General features: G+C 39.6%; 1 protein-coding gene across 1 annotated transcript in view; it reads left to right on the top strand.

Moving 5' to 3' along the window:
• TRPM6 (transient receptor potential cation channel subfamily M member 6) overlaps nucleotides 1-14,797 on the top strand; it is a 98,521-nt gene that overhangs the window by 65,943 nt on the left and 17,781 nt on the right. The window contains exons 28-32 of the mRNA XM_063128760.1: nucleotides 6,231-6,357; nucleotides 7,978-8,075; nucleotides 10,267-10,331; nucleotides 11,404-11,429; nucleotides 14,390-14,440. Coding sequence (XP_062984830.1) covers nucleotides 6,231-6,357; nucleotides 7,978-8,075; nucleotides 10,267-10,331; nucleotides 11,404-11,429; nucleotides 14,390-14,440 — 367 coding nt within the window. The remainder of the gene's footprint in view (nucleotides 1-6,230; nucleotides 6,358-7,977; nucleotides 8,076-10,266; nucleotides 10,332-11,403; nucleotides 11,430-14,389; nucleotides 14,441-14,797) is intronic.

Raw genomic sequence — 14,797 nt, 5'->3', positions numbered from 1 at the left:
TTCCACAATTTCTTCAATCTCCAAAAACACCATCTTCCAAAATTTTTGAACATAGTTGCATTCCCACCACATATGTAAATACGTTCCTTTACCCCCACATCCTCTCCAACAGTTTGCTGATTGCTAATTATTTATCTTATTCAATCTAACCGGAGTTAGGTACCACCTCCATATAATTTTAAAATAATTCTCTTTTATTCTTACTGACATATTTCTCAACGCTCTTTGTTTCCATAGTCCCTCCCAGTCCTGTTGTCCTATTTGTACATTCAAATCTGTCTCCCAAACCATTTTGCCTGAATTATCCATCAACCCTTTCTCCACCAGTATTCTATATATTTCACTCATCAACCCTTTTAACACTGTTCTTTTCTCCCTATCATTTTCTTTCTTAACTATTAATTCCTCAAACTTCGTCAATTCTCTACAATCTCCGTTATCTCTTACCCACTTTTTAGTCCACTGTTCTAATTGCCAATAATTTAACCAAGTTAATTTTTTATCTTTAAGGACCTCTTCCATATCCTCTCTTGTATTCATCCCTCTTAACCATTGCCTTAATTTCATTTTATTTTTTTCTATTAAAACTTTACTTAATCTACTCTTTAATTCCTCTGGGAAATTCTTTAACATTATTACCGGTGACAAAGGGGAGCTGCTCGGAAGCAGCTCCCCTTTATATTTACTCCAAATTTCCCAGTGAGACCTCAAAAGCGGGTTATCTATACTTTCTACCCATTTTTTTCCCTTCCCTAAAAAATACATTTTCCAAATTAATCTCTATGTTACTTGTAGTTTTATCCTCCATCCAATCTAATTCCCCTATTCCTGTAATTGCCTCCACAATATGTCTTAATCTGTTAGCTACATAATATAGTTTAATATTCGGGAGACCCAATCCTCCCTTTTTTTGACTTAAATACCATTTACTTTTATTTACCCTCGCTTTCTTATCACCATTACAATAATTATTTATAATACTTTGCCAACTTTTTATCTCTAATTCTGAAATTTTTATTGGTAGCATCCTAAACACAAAATTAATCTTTGCTAAAATCTTCATTTTTATTAATGCTATTCTTCCAAACCAGGATAAATTTAATCTTTTATATTTTTCCAATTTTGCTAAAATTTCTTTTTTTAACACATTTAAATTCTCTTTCTCTAAACTCTCTAACTTCTGCGTAATTTTTATTCCCAAATATTTAATCTGATTCTTAACTCTCATTTCTCTTCCCTTTTCTTCTCAATCCTTCTCTTCCTTTTTAGTATAATTAAACAACATCATTTCTGATTTGGACCAGTTTATTCTTAACCCAGTAATATCCTCAAATTCTCTCAATTGCTGTTTAATTCTCCCCATCTTTTCTATTGGATTCTTAATAGTTAGCAGCGTGTCATCTGCAAACATATTCAATTTAATTTTTTTCATACTACCTATTCCTTCAATCTCCTCATCTTCTCGTATTGCATTCGCCAATAATTCCATTACCATTACAAACAGGACTGGCGAGAGTGGACATCCTTGCCTTGTCCCTCTGGCTAGTCGTATCTTATCCATCACACCATCATTCACTACCACTACAGCTATATTTTGAGAGTACAACTGTTCTATTATAGCTTTAAATTTATTTCCAAATCCCATTTTATTTAACACCATCTTTAAAGCTTGCCAGCTCAAACAGTCAAAAGCCTTAAAAATATCCAATGCCAAAATTCCAGCTTTAACCTTAGACTTATTTATCACCTGTATTACATTTAAAACTCTTCCCACTAAATTGTGCATTTGTCTGCCTGCTACAAATCCACATTGATCCTCCCTTATGTATTCATCTATAAATTTGTTCAACCGCCTTGCTAAAATAGTTGGAAATTTTTTAGCATCTTGGTTTATTAATGAAATAGGTCTATATGAATCAGGGACAGTCAAATCTTTATCTGGTTTTGGTATTAAAATTATTAATGAATGTTCCCATGATTCTGGTGTTCTTTCTCCTTCCAATATGGAGTTGTACAGCTTCAATAATTTCGGTACTAAAAAAGTCTTAAAAACCTTATAATATTCTGAGCTTAAACCATCTACCCCTGGTGATTTACCCACTTTCAAATTCTCAATTACTTCTTCTACTTCTCTTTGCGTTATTACCTTCTCCATTAACTCTTTATGTTCTATTTTTATTCCCTTCTTTATATACTTTTCTATATAAGCTTCCAACTTCTGTTTTTGAGTGTCCTTACCCTTATACAATTCTTGATAAAATTCTTGGAAAATTTTTATTTTACCCTTCATTATATGACAATAATTCCCTTGTTTATCCTTCAATATTCCTATCCCATTCCTGGCTTTTTCCTTTTGTGTGAGTCTGGCAAGCAATCTAGAGTTTCTATCGCTGTTTTCAAAATACTCCCTTTTCATATATATTAAATTTTTCTGAACTTCCTCTAAATTTAAATTTTCTAATTGCTTTTTCTTTGCTTGTATTTCTATTAATTTATATTTATTTTTAAATTGCCAATAATCTTTCTCCAATTTCTTAATCTCTTCCTCCAATTTTTCCTGCTCTGCTATTTGTTGCCTCCTTAAATTGCACATTTCTCTAATACATATCCCTCTTGTTACTGCCTTCATGGAATCCCAAACTACTGCCCTTGACGTTCCTCCCTTCTCATTAATTTCCCAAGTCTCTGTCAGTTTTCTTTGCATTTTTCTACCACTTTATTGTACTTCAAAAGTTTTGTGTTTAATTTCCACCTAAACGCTTCTTTACAATTCTTTCTAACTGTGAACTCTAGCAATGCATGGTCTGTTACCTTTATTACCCCCATTTCCATTTTACATACCTTACTTGCAAACTCTTTTGAAACCAATATATAATCTATTCTAGAGTATGTATGATGAACTGAGGAGTAGTAAGAGAAGCCCGGGTTTGACCCATTCAGTAAACGCCAACAATCTACATAATCTTTTTCTTTTACTAGTTTATTCAATATAGTAATATTATTTCTCTTTTCCACATTAGTGGGGTTTGACCTATCCACTCTATTATCCATTACCATATTAAAATCCCCAGCTAAAATAAGATGCCCCTCCCTAAACTCCTCTATTTCTTTAAATAATTCCATAAAAAACTCTATATCTCTCATTGGGGGCATAAACATTAACTAATGTATATGATTCATTTTCAATTTGTCCCTTTATCATAAGATATCTACCATTATCATCCTTTTTATAGTTTTTAATGTAAATCCACTTTTTTTTGGATTCAAAATTGCCACTCCATTTTTTTTTGAAGTCCCCAATGACTTTTCATAATAGACTGACCACTTTGTCCGTATTTCGTTTATGCCATCAAATTTTTGGTGTGTTTCTTGCATCATAATAATATCAGATCTTTCTTTATTTAACATTTGTTCTATTCTCCTCCTTTTCACGACTGCCCCCAGACCTTTAACATTAAGCGTTGATACTTTAATTTTTTTATCCATATTTACTCTTTTGATTCTTCTTCCGATCCCGTGTGCTCTGCATCTCATAAACATAAACAACAAAAAACACAAACCCTAAACCCCCCTTCAACTCCCTCCCTCCCACCCTATTAATCCCCCCCAATCTCCCATCCCGCCACCTCCTCCCCCCCCATATTCCCGTAAGTCTACCACTCCGGCCATTAACTACCTTAAGGGAGGGGGGAGGCGGAGCTCCGCCTGAGCGGCAAGATCTCTATACTTAACAGCTTTTATGTATTATTATCTCATAACCATTCAACATTTTGCCCCATCCCAGACGCCCCCACTTCAGCTCCGTTTCCAGCTTCAGCTCCAAGACTTGCTTCCTTAGATAAACCCAGACTCTTCAGCAACTCCTTGCCTTGATCCAAAGAGGTTACTCTGTATTGACTCCCACCATATGAAAACTTTAAGAAAAGAGGGTAACCCCAAGCATATTTTATTGCGCTTCTTGTTAACGTTTCAGTTATTTGCTTAACACTGCGTCTCCATTGGAGTGTTTGCTGACAAAGATCGTTGAATACTTGCACTGCTTTGCCTTTATATTTTATCATAGCCATGGACCTCAATTTCTTCATCACTTGCTCCTTTTTGTAATAACTGCCAAATTTCACAAGAATGTCCTTGGTTCCTCTGTAATTTGCTCCTCCCACTCTGTGGATCCTTTCCAGGTCACAGTCTTTTATATCCAGATCAGGCATCATATCATTGAACCATTTCAGTATTATTTTTCTCAAATCCTCTGCTGGTTCTTCAACAAAGTGTTTAATTCGTACGTTGGAACGTTGGTCCTGATCTTGCAATTGGATCAGCTTTAATTCTTGTTCTTGGAACTTCACCTCACAACCTTTTTCAAAGACATCCTGCCTTTTCTCCACTAATTTTACTTCAGCATCTAGCATCTTTATAGCTCTATCATTCTGAGCGATCTTGTCTGCGAGCACCCCCATCCTCTTATCTGCCTTCTTAGCATTTTCATCCGTCTTCTTACTCAATGTTGCTGTACTGTCCAAAATCAGCCTCTTCAGATCTTCCATTGTAGTTGAAGTTGGCACCGTGCCAGGTTTCTCCACCATCTTGACAGAACTGTCGCACTCGCTTCCACTTCCACTACTTTGTGTAACTTCTTCTGTAGACAGTTTCTCAAGACGTGCCAAATTATGATTAGAGGGGCGTTTTGTAGCCTTCCCAGGGTTTTTTTTAATTTTATTTTCTAACATTCGGCATGGATATATTTTTGACTCTCACTTAATGTCCCGTGTACAATCCGCACCATCTCTTTTTCTACGCAGATAAACACTTCCTCCTTCGATGCTTTTTAAAGGGTGAGTTTACTGCCAATTAGACATTCTTCTCAGATAAGGAGTGTAATTCACCGTCTTTATCAGACTGGGAGACGGAAGAGCTCTGACATTCACAAAGCCAGTTTCATTTCATCGCTCCCCCTCCGTTCCGTCTGACTAATTTACAGCCAGAGACACCGGGCTGCTTTTCTCCCTCCTTATACTGATTCTGCTTCCAAAAACAAGATTTTCACCCTCACTTAAAAGTCATAGTCCTTTCCCTTCATTTTCATTGACGACCCATGCCTTTTTGAATGAGATAATTAAGTTCTCAGATCCCCCCGTACGGGAGTCTCAAGGAGAAATCTTACCCGTCATGGCGTCCAGCTCCGCCCCCAAAAACATTATTTCTGAAAGCAAAAAAAAAAAGGAGAATAAAAAAGAAAGTATTTTCATACTTGTATATTTGTGATATTCCATTATAGCACAGTTAGAGATTATATACCGGAAAATAACAACTATTTGTGTAGAGTCAGATCTCAGTTCTGTGACTAAATCAAAAGTAGATACAGTAATTAACAGCATTGTGTAGAAAAGCTACAGGTGACCTATGTATTTAGGGGCTATTGATGGGCAATTTCAACGCTCCTCCTCTCCCTTCTGATGGCTCTTTAGCTTTAAACGAGACTTGGACTCAACAGCCCTACAAATGGAAGACTACCCCCTGTAATGTAGGGTACATGAACGCCTTAAATAAATCATTGATGAAGATGTTTTCAAGGGAAAAGCTATCAAACCCCACTGAAGGTTCTTTGAAAATTCAGAGCAGGGGTATAATATCCTTAACCCCTGGAGATCATTTCCTGCTCTGCGACTCCATAAAAGTCATATTCTGAACCTTTACGTGTTTGATCAAATTAATCATTTGGAATTTTAAAGACCAAAACATATGGAAAGTATCCACACTATCTGTTGGTTTGAAATTTGTAGAACATTGTAGAAATTTGCAGAAAAACAGCACTGGATTTCATCCTGTGTATAGACAGAACGTGCTTCCAAATCTTCAGTGACTTAATCTCATATCTCTTCAGTTTGACTTTTCAACAGAACTGAGCCTTGTGTAAAGTCTCCAGTCACATCTCCTTTGCTCTAACTTCAGCTGTTCTACTCTTGTCTTGTATAGTGGATCCATGTAGTATACAAATCTCACTTTTAGTTGAGAAACATGCCCTTGACTTTTGACAAAAACTAGTGATGGGTGCAGTTCCTCCTTGTTGTTTTTGCTTGAATCATGTGATATTTGTATCCCCACCCCTACCCTGACAGTTCCCTTATGTATAAGGGACATTGGGCATTCCTTTTGGGATAGCTGAAAGGCTTATGCCAGCAGCCATGTTCAACTGCTCATCACCTTATTGTTTTCTCTTTTTTATTTGACAGGTGATTACAGTAGACAGTTGTCCCCAGAGCACCCAAGTTAATTCAGAGCCATTTGAGAGCAGATCTTTGGGAGACAAACAGGAGCACAGAGCCAGTTGGCTAACAGTATCTCGCTTCAGTCAGCTAAGTATGTAACCCAAATAAAATATTTCTAAAATCCATATAATGTAATACCTTTATTAAGCTAGATCAAAGATCACTAAACAAATGCAAGTTTTGGAAATACCTTGATCAGGCAAAATGTTACAGAAAGCAGGTGTATCTCTGTGTGTGTTTGTAGATAATCCAGAATGGGTAGAGGGTGTTGAGAACAATGACAGAGGGGGTGGGGCTAGATTACTACATTTTGGGAATACCTGAATAGTTCTAGAGTTTTAAGATGATATTGAAGAAGAGGATTTTCAGAAGTTCAAATTGGGATCCGGCAGATGTTCTGATAGTTTCAGTGTCCCTAGGAGCACTTGGAAGAAGAAAGTAGTACCTTTTAAGGATTTTGGATTTTTTCTTATAGCCAATGCAGCTGCTGTTGTCTAATAATAATGATACACATGTCAGTAGCAGCCAAGAATAATGATATACATGATAGTGGCAGCTAAGAACAAATTGTGGAGATAGGCACTCTTGTGAAGAGTTGCAAATACTGTGAGTCTGCGGTCTGGAGAGTAATTAAATCCAGCATTGGCATGACTACCTGACTGCAAAAATAAGGTGTGTGTGTGTGTGTGTGACAGAGAGAGAGAGGGAAGGAGGAAGAAGAGGACTGGGAGGAGCCTTGGGTCTGCCTTGGCTGACAGGATGGTGGATAATTTGCAGACCCACTAGTGGCAGATGCCAGATGAACTTCCAAATAAACTATACAGGAAATCAGGGAACTGCTTTTCTGCAGAGCAGACAGTGTTTCCTGTTCTAACAGCATTCCACACTGTCTGCTGGTAGAGCATTTCTTTCGATTTGATCGCCAGTATATTAAGTTCCATTTGCAGCACATTAATTAGCCTCATGAATAGGAAATTGATTTATTTCTACTCTGGTGGTAGATTTCTTTCTACTCCCACAGCAGTGACACTTAACTAGTAGGATAGGTTTTGGATCTGTTGCTGTAGAGAACATAGTGATATTGAGAACTTGCAAACAGCTTGATTCTGCAGAGCACCAGGAAAAGATGCACAGATTCTGTAGCGAAAAGTAGTGACGGATGACGTGCCCCCTTTCCAGCATGCATTGGAATGCCTCAGAAATAAGCTGAGCAAATGTGCCACAAACTGGAAAATAATTCAGGCCCAACATCTACCTTTGGCCAACCCCACACTCATACATATTTAAAATTCCTCCTTTCCACCTCCTATCCCACTGCTTTATCCTCACCTGCTAATTCCCGATTTCCCTCTGACATTCCCTTCAGTTCCACAACCAGGAATGTCATGAGTGACAGTAAAGTTCTGGTGGTGACAAGCCACAAGTAGAAGGGAAGGGAGGCAGGTCTCTTTTCCTTTCCCTCATCCAGTTCCTGCCATGGTGAGAAGTATTGCACCAGGTCACAAATCCACAAGTAGCCCCTGAGACATAGAGCTTTCCCAAGGGCTACTGACATTGCAGCCCTTAGGGAAACTGTATTTCCTGGAGGCACAGAATAAGGATAGCCTTGCTTTGAATGGGCTATTAATGCCGACTATTTTACCTACTTTTGAAACGCATTTTTTTGTTTTAATTTCATATCTGCTCTTGCTATTTTTGTTTACTTGCCTAGGTTTGGATCATATCAGTTGTATGCATCAGAACATGAAAAATCAAGAAACTGTGAGACACACAGTACAGATTTATGACTACTTGAGGCAATCTCAGGAGGTAAGGCTTAAGGACATATTGACCCAGTTTGGACAATCAGTGAGGGAAACAACACAGCATTGGTTGTGTCCCCCCACCCACCCCATCGTGCGTGTTGGTTGCACAACCAGGAATACCCTAATTACCTGCCTCACATTGCAGTTTGCTGTGGCGTCCAAACCCAGCATATGGTGTGGCTGTGGTGACTCTTCACCCACCCTACAACCCATGGCTTGTAGTAAAAGTTGAAGGGTGGGTGAAAAGTCACCACGGTTGTGCATTGGGTTCAGATGAGCAGCATGGGTAATTAGAGTAATGCTGGACACATGACTGACATGCTTTGGGGGCAGGGACACCAACGCTGCATTTTTTCTCGCTGATTATCTGAACACTCCCATTGTGAGACAGTTCTTTACATTTTATAAATATATACTGGTCCATTGACAATTGTGCTCCTTTAGTCTGAATTCACAGCTAAGCACAGCAAAGATACTGTTTTTGAGAAATTTCACTTTATGCAGCAGGCCCAGAAGATGCTGTGGAAGAAATAAGTAATGAAGCCTTCAGAAAAGATTAATAAAGAGACATTAAAGCACTGAATCATGAAATGGGAGCCTATATGAAGAGGATAGTTTAAAAAACTGAGATTTTATATGGTAATTCTCTAGGCCATTAATAAAATCGTGAGAGGGTTTGACTGTATTGAAGAACTTAGTTCTTCAATATATTAATACATTTGAGCAAGTTCCAACTTTTGGTGATGGTATTATTGCTTGCAATTTGGGGTTTCAACAAATTTGAGGATTAAACTCATCATACAGATGAGGGGAAACACCTGCTATTTGGACTTAATTTATCTAAACTAACTTGAAAACCAGGGCAATTCAAACCAATTATGGCTTTGCCATTGACTTGAATCCTGCTGATGAGAAGAGGGTTGTCAGTAGAAATGGTAGGACCTTCTAACTTGATGTCCCATTGCCTCTCCTGATTCCATCAGAATTTGAGATAAAGTTCTGCTCCAAACAAGTAAAACCTTGCAATTATTGTCAAACACTACCAATCTACATAGTGCTCCTAAGTGAAGTGCCTTAGGAAATCATTGCAAACTGGGGACAGGAAACTGTGCCTCCCTCTTTTGGTGCTCTGCTGATTCATCATGTAGAAAGAAATCCATAATGTCCAAGCACTGATGACACAGCTAAATTTAACAAAACATGCTAATGTGTATCAGCGTTCCAGTTCTAAGTTTTGGCAAGCCTTCTTATCATTCATTGACCTTTCCCTAGGCTTTCCAGGCCCCATTGTGACACCAGAGCAACAAAGTCAATGACAGCCAAGGGAGCAATGGCACCCTCCCTCCCCTGCAATTCCCCACTGTGACATCAGAGCATGTTAGCCAATAGTATCAAGAGAGGTGGGACAGGCAGAAAGGTTGAAAAAGGAAATTGTCAGAATGAAGTGAAGAGAGATTTTATAGTGGAATGAAAATACAGCATATTGTATGATGGGTAATGATGCCACTGAAGTTAGTAATTCTTTGACTCAAAATATGAACATTGGTGACGTGTAATGCTCTCCTCCCACCTGACATGAACTTTACAGCCCTCAGAGTTCTTCTCTTGGGTTGTAATCTGAGTTGGAGAAGAACCACCACCCCCAAGTCGCTCAGTAACCTCTCACGCCCACTTCAACCTTCCCTCTTCTCTTCACTTATCTGCCTGCAGTGGCAGCTGGGTCCACAGACCTTGCACCCTTCCTCCTTGGTACATGGTTTGCTGCTATAGTTGAAACTCAGATGTCAGGGTCAGAAGGAGGTAGTAACTGTTTCCTTTGCCACTGCCATTGCCACAGCAGCAACCACTGTAGATGGGTAAGTGGGGGGGGGGGACACCGGATGCTGCCATGACAACCACTTTGTCTACAGGGCAGTATATAAATGTAATAAATAAATAAACCAGATAAGGAGGTTTAGGTGGTTTGGGTAGAGGATTACTGTCTCACAGAGAGGGTGGTGGCTGGAGAGATTGAGCCCTGTCATACTTCTGATGATGTCACCACAACATAAACTTTTACTTTAATATATAGTTGGCATCTTGGTTGGTTAGTTCAATGAAAAGACTCTGTGAGTATGAATGGGCAATGCCCAAAGAGTCACAGAATCAAGGTGTACATAAAAAATAACCACCATGGCTTTTCTCTCTCCTTTTAGGATCTAAATAACAGTGTTACTTGGACTAGGAAAAATAGGCAGAATAATTTGAGCAGGAGCCAGTCGTAAGTACTCCTATTTGTATCACCAAGTATGGTTCCCTTCGTTTGCTTTATGGCAGATTCCTGTTACTGCTGTTAGCTGAGCCACCCGTGGGGCTTTTAATCAACTTGAGCTGATGACCTTGTGGAGATGGCTCTGAGGCACTATCTCCATGTCTCGTTTCTGGGGGCTGTCTATAGGTTGTCTTTGCCCTGCCCCCCCTCCAAATCCACACTGCATCAGTTATGGGATGCAGTCACCGATTCGGAGCCACCCTGGCTTTAAAAAGCTGAAGACCCATAGCCAAAAAGTCAGGGACTTGGTGCAACTCTTCCTGCCCGAGCGAGGTCAGCGCAGCACTTCCACCGTCAGTCCTCGCTCTGGTGCTGCACCGGGGGGGGGGCGTTCCCAGACAGAAGGTGACCTCCCATTGGTCACCAGAAGCCATGGGAGGGTGAGGGTCCGGGGAGCCTAATAGCTGCCAGAAAGCCTGTGCAGCCTCCCTCAATTAGGATTATTCAATGCCACCCCACAGCAGGGGTACCATGGGGTTCAGCAGTGGAGCGTTCAAACTCGTCACTGAGAAGGCAGCCTGTTGATTTCTGTGTGATGCCAACAAACTGACTGGTCTCAATGGATGGGGAAGCCAGTCCATTAGTGCATGTGCCAGTGCTACCCATGCTGAACAATCCTGACACTCTTATAGAAGATGATGAAGGATGCTTTCCTTAATATGGATGCGAATTCATATTCGCTTCTGTCTGTAGCACTATGTACATGTGGTACGATTTACCCATAGTTCTGAGTTGCACACAAGCGTCTCTGTATTGGGCCCATTACAAAGATGAACAAATATGGTACAAGTAAAAAAAAAAAAGGAAATAGTGATGGGAAATACAGCTTTTCATGAGTGTCACTAAGAAATGTATGTCAGTGTATGAATACATAACTTATTGTAGTTGCTGATTGTAAAAGACAAATGAAAACCTTTGTAAGTTTTTCCCATGCATACAAGCATTTATTATGTACTTATATAATTATTTTTCAAGCATGTAAAACTATGAAAATGTAACTTTAATATTTGTTTCTTAACAGATTGAGAAGTTCAGATGGAGCTGACAGTAAGTGTTTGCTCTTTCTTCTTTGTTGCTCAATAACATGCATGGCTAGAGGCCACTCTTAAAAAGTCTGCTAATGCCAGCTCACAATTGTTCAGACCCTCCTATAGCACATGTCATGTTACCATCATCCTTTAGTAAGTTTGTTTATTATTTGAAGCAGTTCCACTCGGCTGTTCAGCCAACAAAAGCTGCCCAGAGCAGCCGACAAAGATCAGTTATAACACTCCTTGCCCTTAGGTTTGCAGTCCAAAAGACATGACAAAAAAGGAAAAATGGATTGGGAAGGAGGAGGAAAAAATCCATCTCAGGTGCTAGTTCTTAGTTATTTATCTTAAAGGCTCCACAATGGCTCAGTGCTCAGAGTTGGAGACCTCTGTAATGAACAGACACTTTCAAGATGGACTTTGTATGTTTGTGTTTCTTGACAAACTGTCTTCAGAGGAATCACAGAGATAGTGATGCCATGCCTTTCTAGACAGCTACTGGTGGATGTTTGGAAGAGCTTTGTAAAATATGAAAAGTCGCAAATCTGTCTTCGTGCCAGCTACTCAAATGGAAGAACACTTCACACTTTCTTTGTAAGTCTCTTTCTCTGAGACCAACAGTGTATATAGTTTTAAACATCTGGACCAGCTTCTGCCTTCAAAGCCTTATAAAAACATTATCCACAGTTCTCATTCCTCAGACTAGGAGAATTTTTAAAAACTTACAACATTTCTACTTTCTCTAGTTCCTCCGTTGATTTACACCTTTTCAAGTGATCCAACAACATTACCTCTTCTGTGCTTTTATCACATCCTCTCTTTTGTAACACCCTCTGCACTTGATTCTGAATGCTTCTGTCAAAGCTCTGCTTTCTCTCTGCTCAGGTCACACCCCTCTTAAAGCTCCCCACCCCAGTCTCACTCCACACCACTAGTCCTTTTTAAAGCTTTCTGCCCTGATTATGTCTCCTCTTTCATATACACAATGTCTTGCTCCCGTCATTCAGCCCAGATTCATCCATGTTTGTCCCTTTTGTCTGCCTCTTCTGGTCTTTACTCTGCACCTCCTGATAGGCCCTGTATTTGAAATAACATCTTCCTCTCCATTCACAAAGCTTCCATCCTTTCTTCAAGACCTGCTTCTTTAGCAAAGCCTTTACTGAGCAAACCAAGGCAAATCTTTCCTGACATGTGGCCATCAAACTCTTCTGCAGAGACAAATTTAGAAGCTCCTGTTCACGTGAAACATCCTTAGGCATTTCAAGGAAATGTTGATAAGAATTAGTACAATTTCTTGGGAGTTGGTGCACGTCCCTGTATCTCAGGGGTGTTGGATCTCTTTCAGCCTGAGAGCCAAATTCAATTTCAGAGAGGTTCTGGTAGCACCCCAGTAGTAGACAGGGCTTGGAGGCAAAGGGGGAGGGACCAAAATATCCCCAAACACCAACCCATGCTTGCTTAAAGCTCTTACTGCCAATAACTAAGCTTTAGGAGAGGCATTTCAACCTTTTAGGATGGGAGTGAGTGGGTTTGGAAACACGCAAAAGCTGGGGAACCATCAAACCGTGGCTGGGGGAAAGGGGGTGGGGCCATCAGAGGAGCTCCAGCAGGCCGGATGTGGCCCACCTGACTGAGGTTCTGCACCCCTGCTATGTTTCCTGCCCTTCCATTGAGATCTGATTGTCCCCAGCTCATAATGACACATTCCCAGGCCTTTTACCCAATGCCTTTTACCCATCTTGTCTTGTAGATTAAAAGTCCCCTGGCAGAGATAGTCAGTTCAGTGTTCTCTCCAGTGCCTGGCACACCTTTAAATGTTATGTGGTTCCAATAATCCACTGTGCTGCTGTTGCCATCACTGTGAATAAGGGTGTCTCTTTCTCCCCAACTCCAAAATATGAACATGTTAATACGCACCCTTATTCACTGCAGCAACAAAGTAGAGCTGCAAGATCCATGAAAGAAAACAAATAGAAAAGCAAATGGCTAAAACTAATTTCTTTTTCTATGCTACTGTTTTAGTTATGATAGCCTTGGTTGGAGGGAAAATTTACAGACAAAAATGTCTCATCTGCACTCATTTCAGATGTCACCCTGAACCATGACTTGCACTAACCCTTGTTTAGAATCCAAGCTATGGTTTGAGCTTCCAAATTTATACACAAATAGTATAGAGTTGCTCTTCTTTTTCATCTGCAAGCACTCCCATTCTTATGGTACAGAGGACCCCAGAAATTATGACTGACTAATGATTGTCAATTTGGGCCGAAGCATAGTTAGCACAAACTATGGTTGCATATTCTAGTTTGCCAGAAGATGCAAACCATGCTTTGTCCATTCAGATTAGATCACACCAAACTATAGTTAAGTATCCTTAACCATGCTTTGGCGTGATGTTTATATTAAGCCCTTGTTTCTGGTAAGTCAGAGTTTGTTTTGAGACGATGTGGAATCTGGACCCGTGTATAAATGTCTCTTTAAATTAGTTTTGCTTCACTGTTATTTGTCTGTTTTAGACTGTACAACATTTTAGATGTCACAGATTAATGAGCCAGTATTGCTATAACATCAGTGTCATAATGTAGTTAATGGGATGCATAATGAGTAGGCAAAGAATTGAGGAAATCATGCCTTTGAGATCCCATGAAGCATAGTGGGCAGTAAAATGGTTTTTTACCATCCTTAAAGTGCAATTATTAGCTCTTCAGCTTTAGAGAAACTGATTGTCCTTGAGGTGAATATTGCCTGTTATTTTGTAGTCCCCAGTGTAATCATATGGTGTTTTATTGATAGTTTACATAGCTTACATTTTGGACTTTATGACAGAGTTAAAGTAATTCCCCTCCATAGAATGCTACGTCCATCACTTCGTTTGACAGCAATCTTGAATGCATGGTGCTCATGACAGCACATTTGTCTCTGTTTCCCCTACTTAAAACAATAATCCTTTTTTTCATTCCACTCCCCCCACCCCAGAAATCTTATCCTCCTTAAAAACCCCTCAAGATCTGCACCATCATTACTCAGGTAAGTCATGAGTATCTAAATGGGAGCTGAATCACTGCATTAGTTGATAAGCTTATTAATTCCTTCCTCCTGTCATTTTCTGTTATTCTCACTTTGAAGTAGCTCGTTATCAAGAGCAGTATATTAAGATTATTCGTAACACAGGAGCCCGGGAAGATTAAGATTATTTATTATTTTAGCACTGGCTTCTACATATCAAGTAGTTTTTGGCAAAATAAGTTTGGAAAGAAAAAAATACTGGAAGTGATTAAATGACAGATTCTCAGCCCAAGAGAACAGAGGGTAATGATAGAGGATTCCAAGGAAATACAGAAACAACAGTCTGCTAATAGCCATCACTTCCTACTTGTGATGAAA

This window comes from Elgaria multicarinata, chromosome 6 (genome assembly GCF_023053635.1).
Source record: "Elgaria multicarinata webbii isolate HBS135686 ecotype San Diego chromosome 6, rElgMul1.1.pri, whole genome shotgun sequence".
Classification (NCBI taxonomy): Eukaryota; Metazoa; Chordata; class Lepidosauria; order Squamata; family Anguidae; genus Elgaria; species Elgaria multicarinata.
This window is presented reverse-complemented; position numbering and strand designations above follow the sequence as displayed.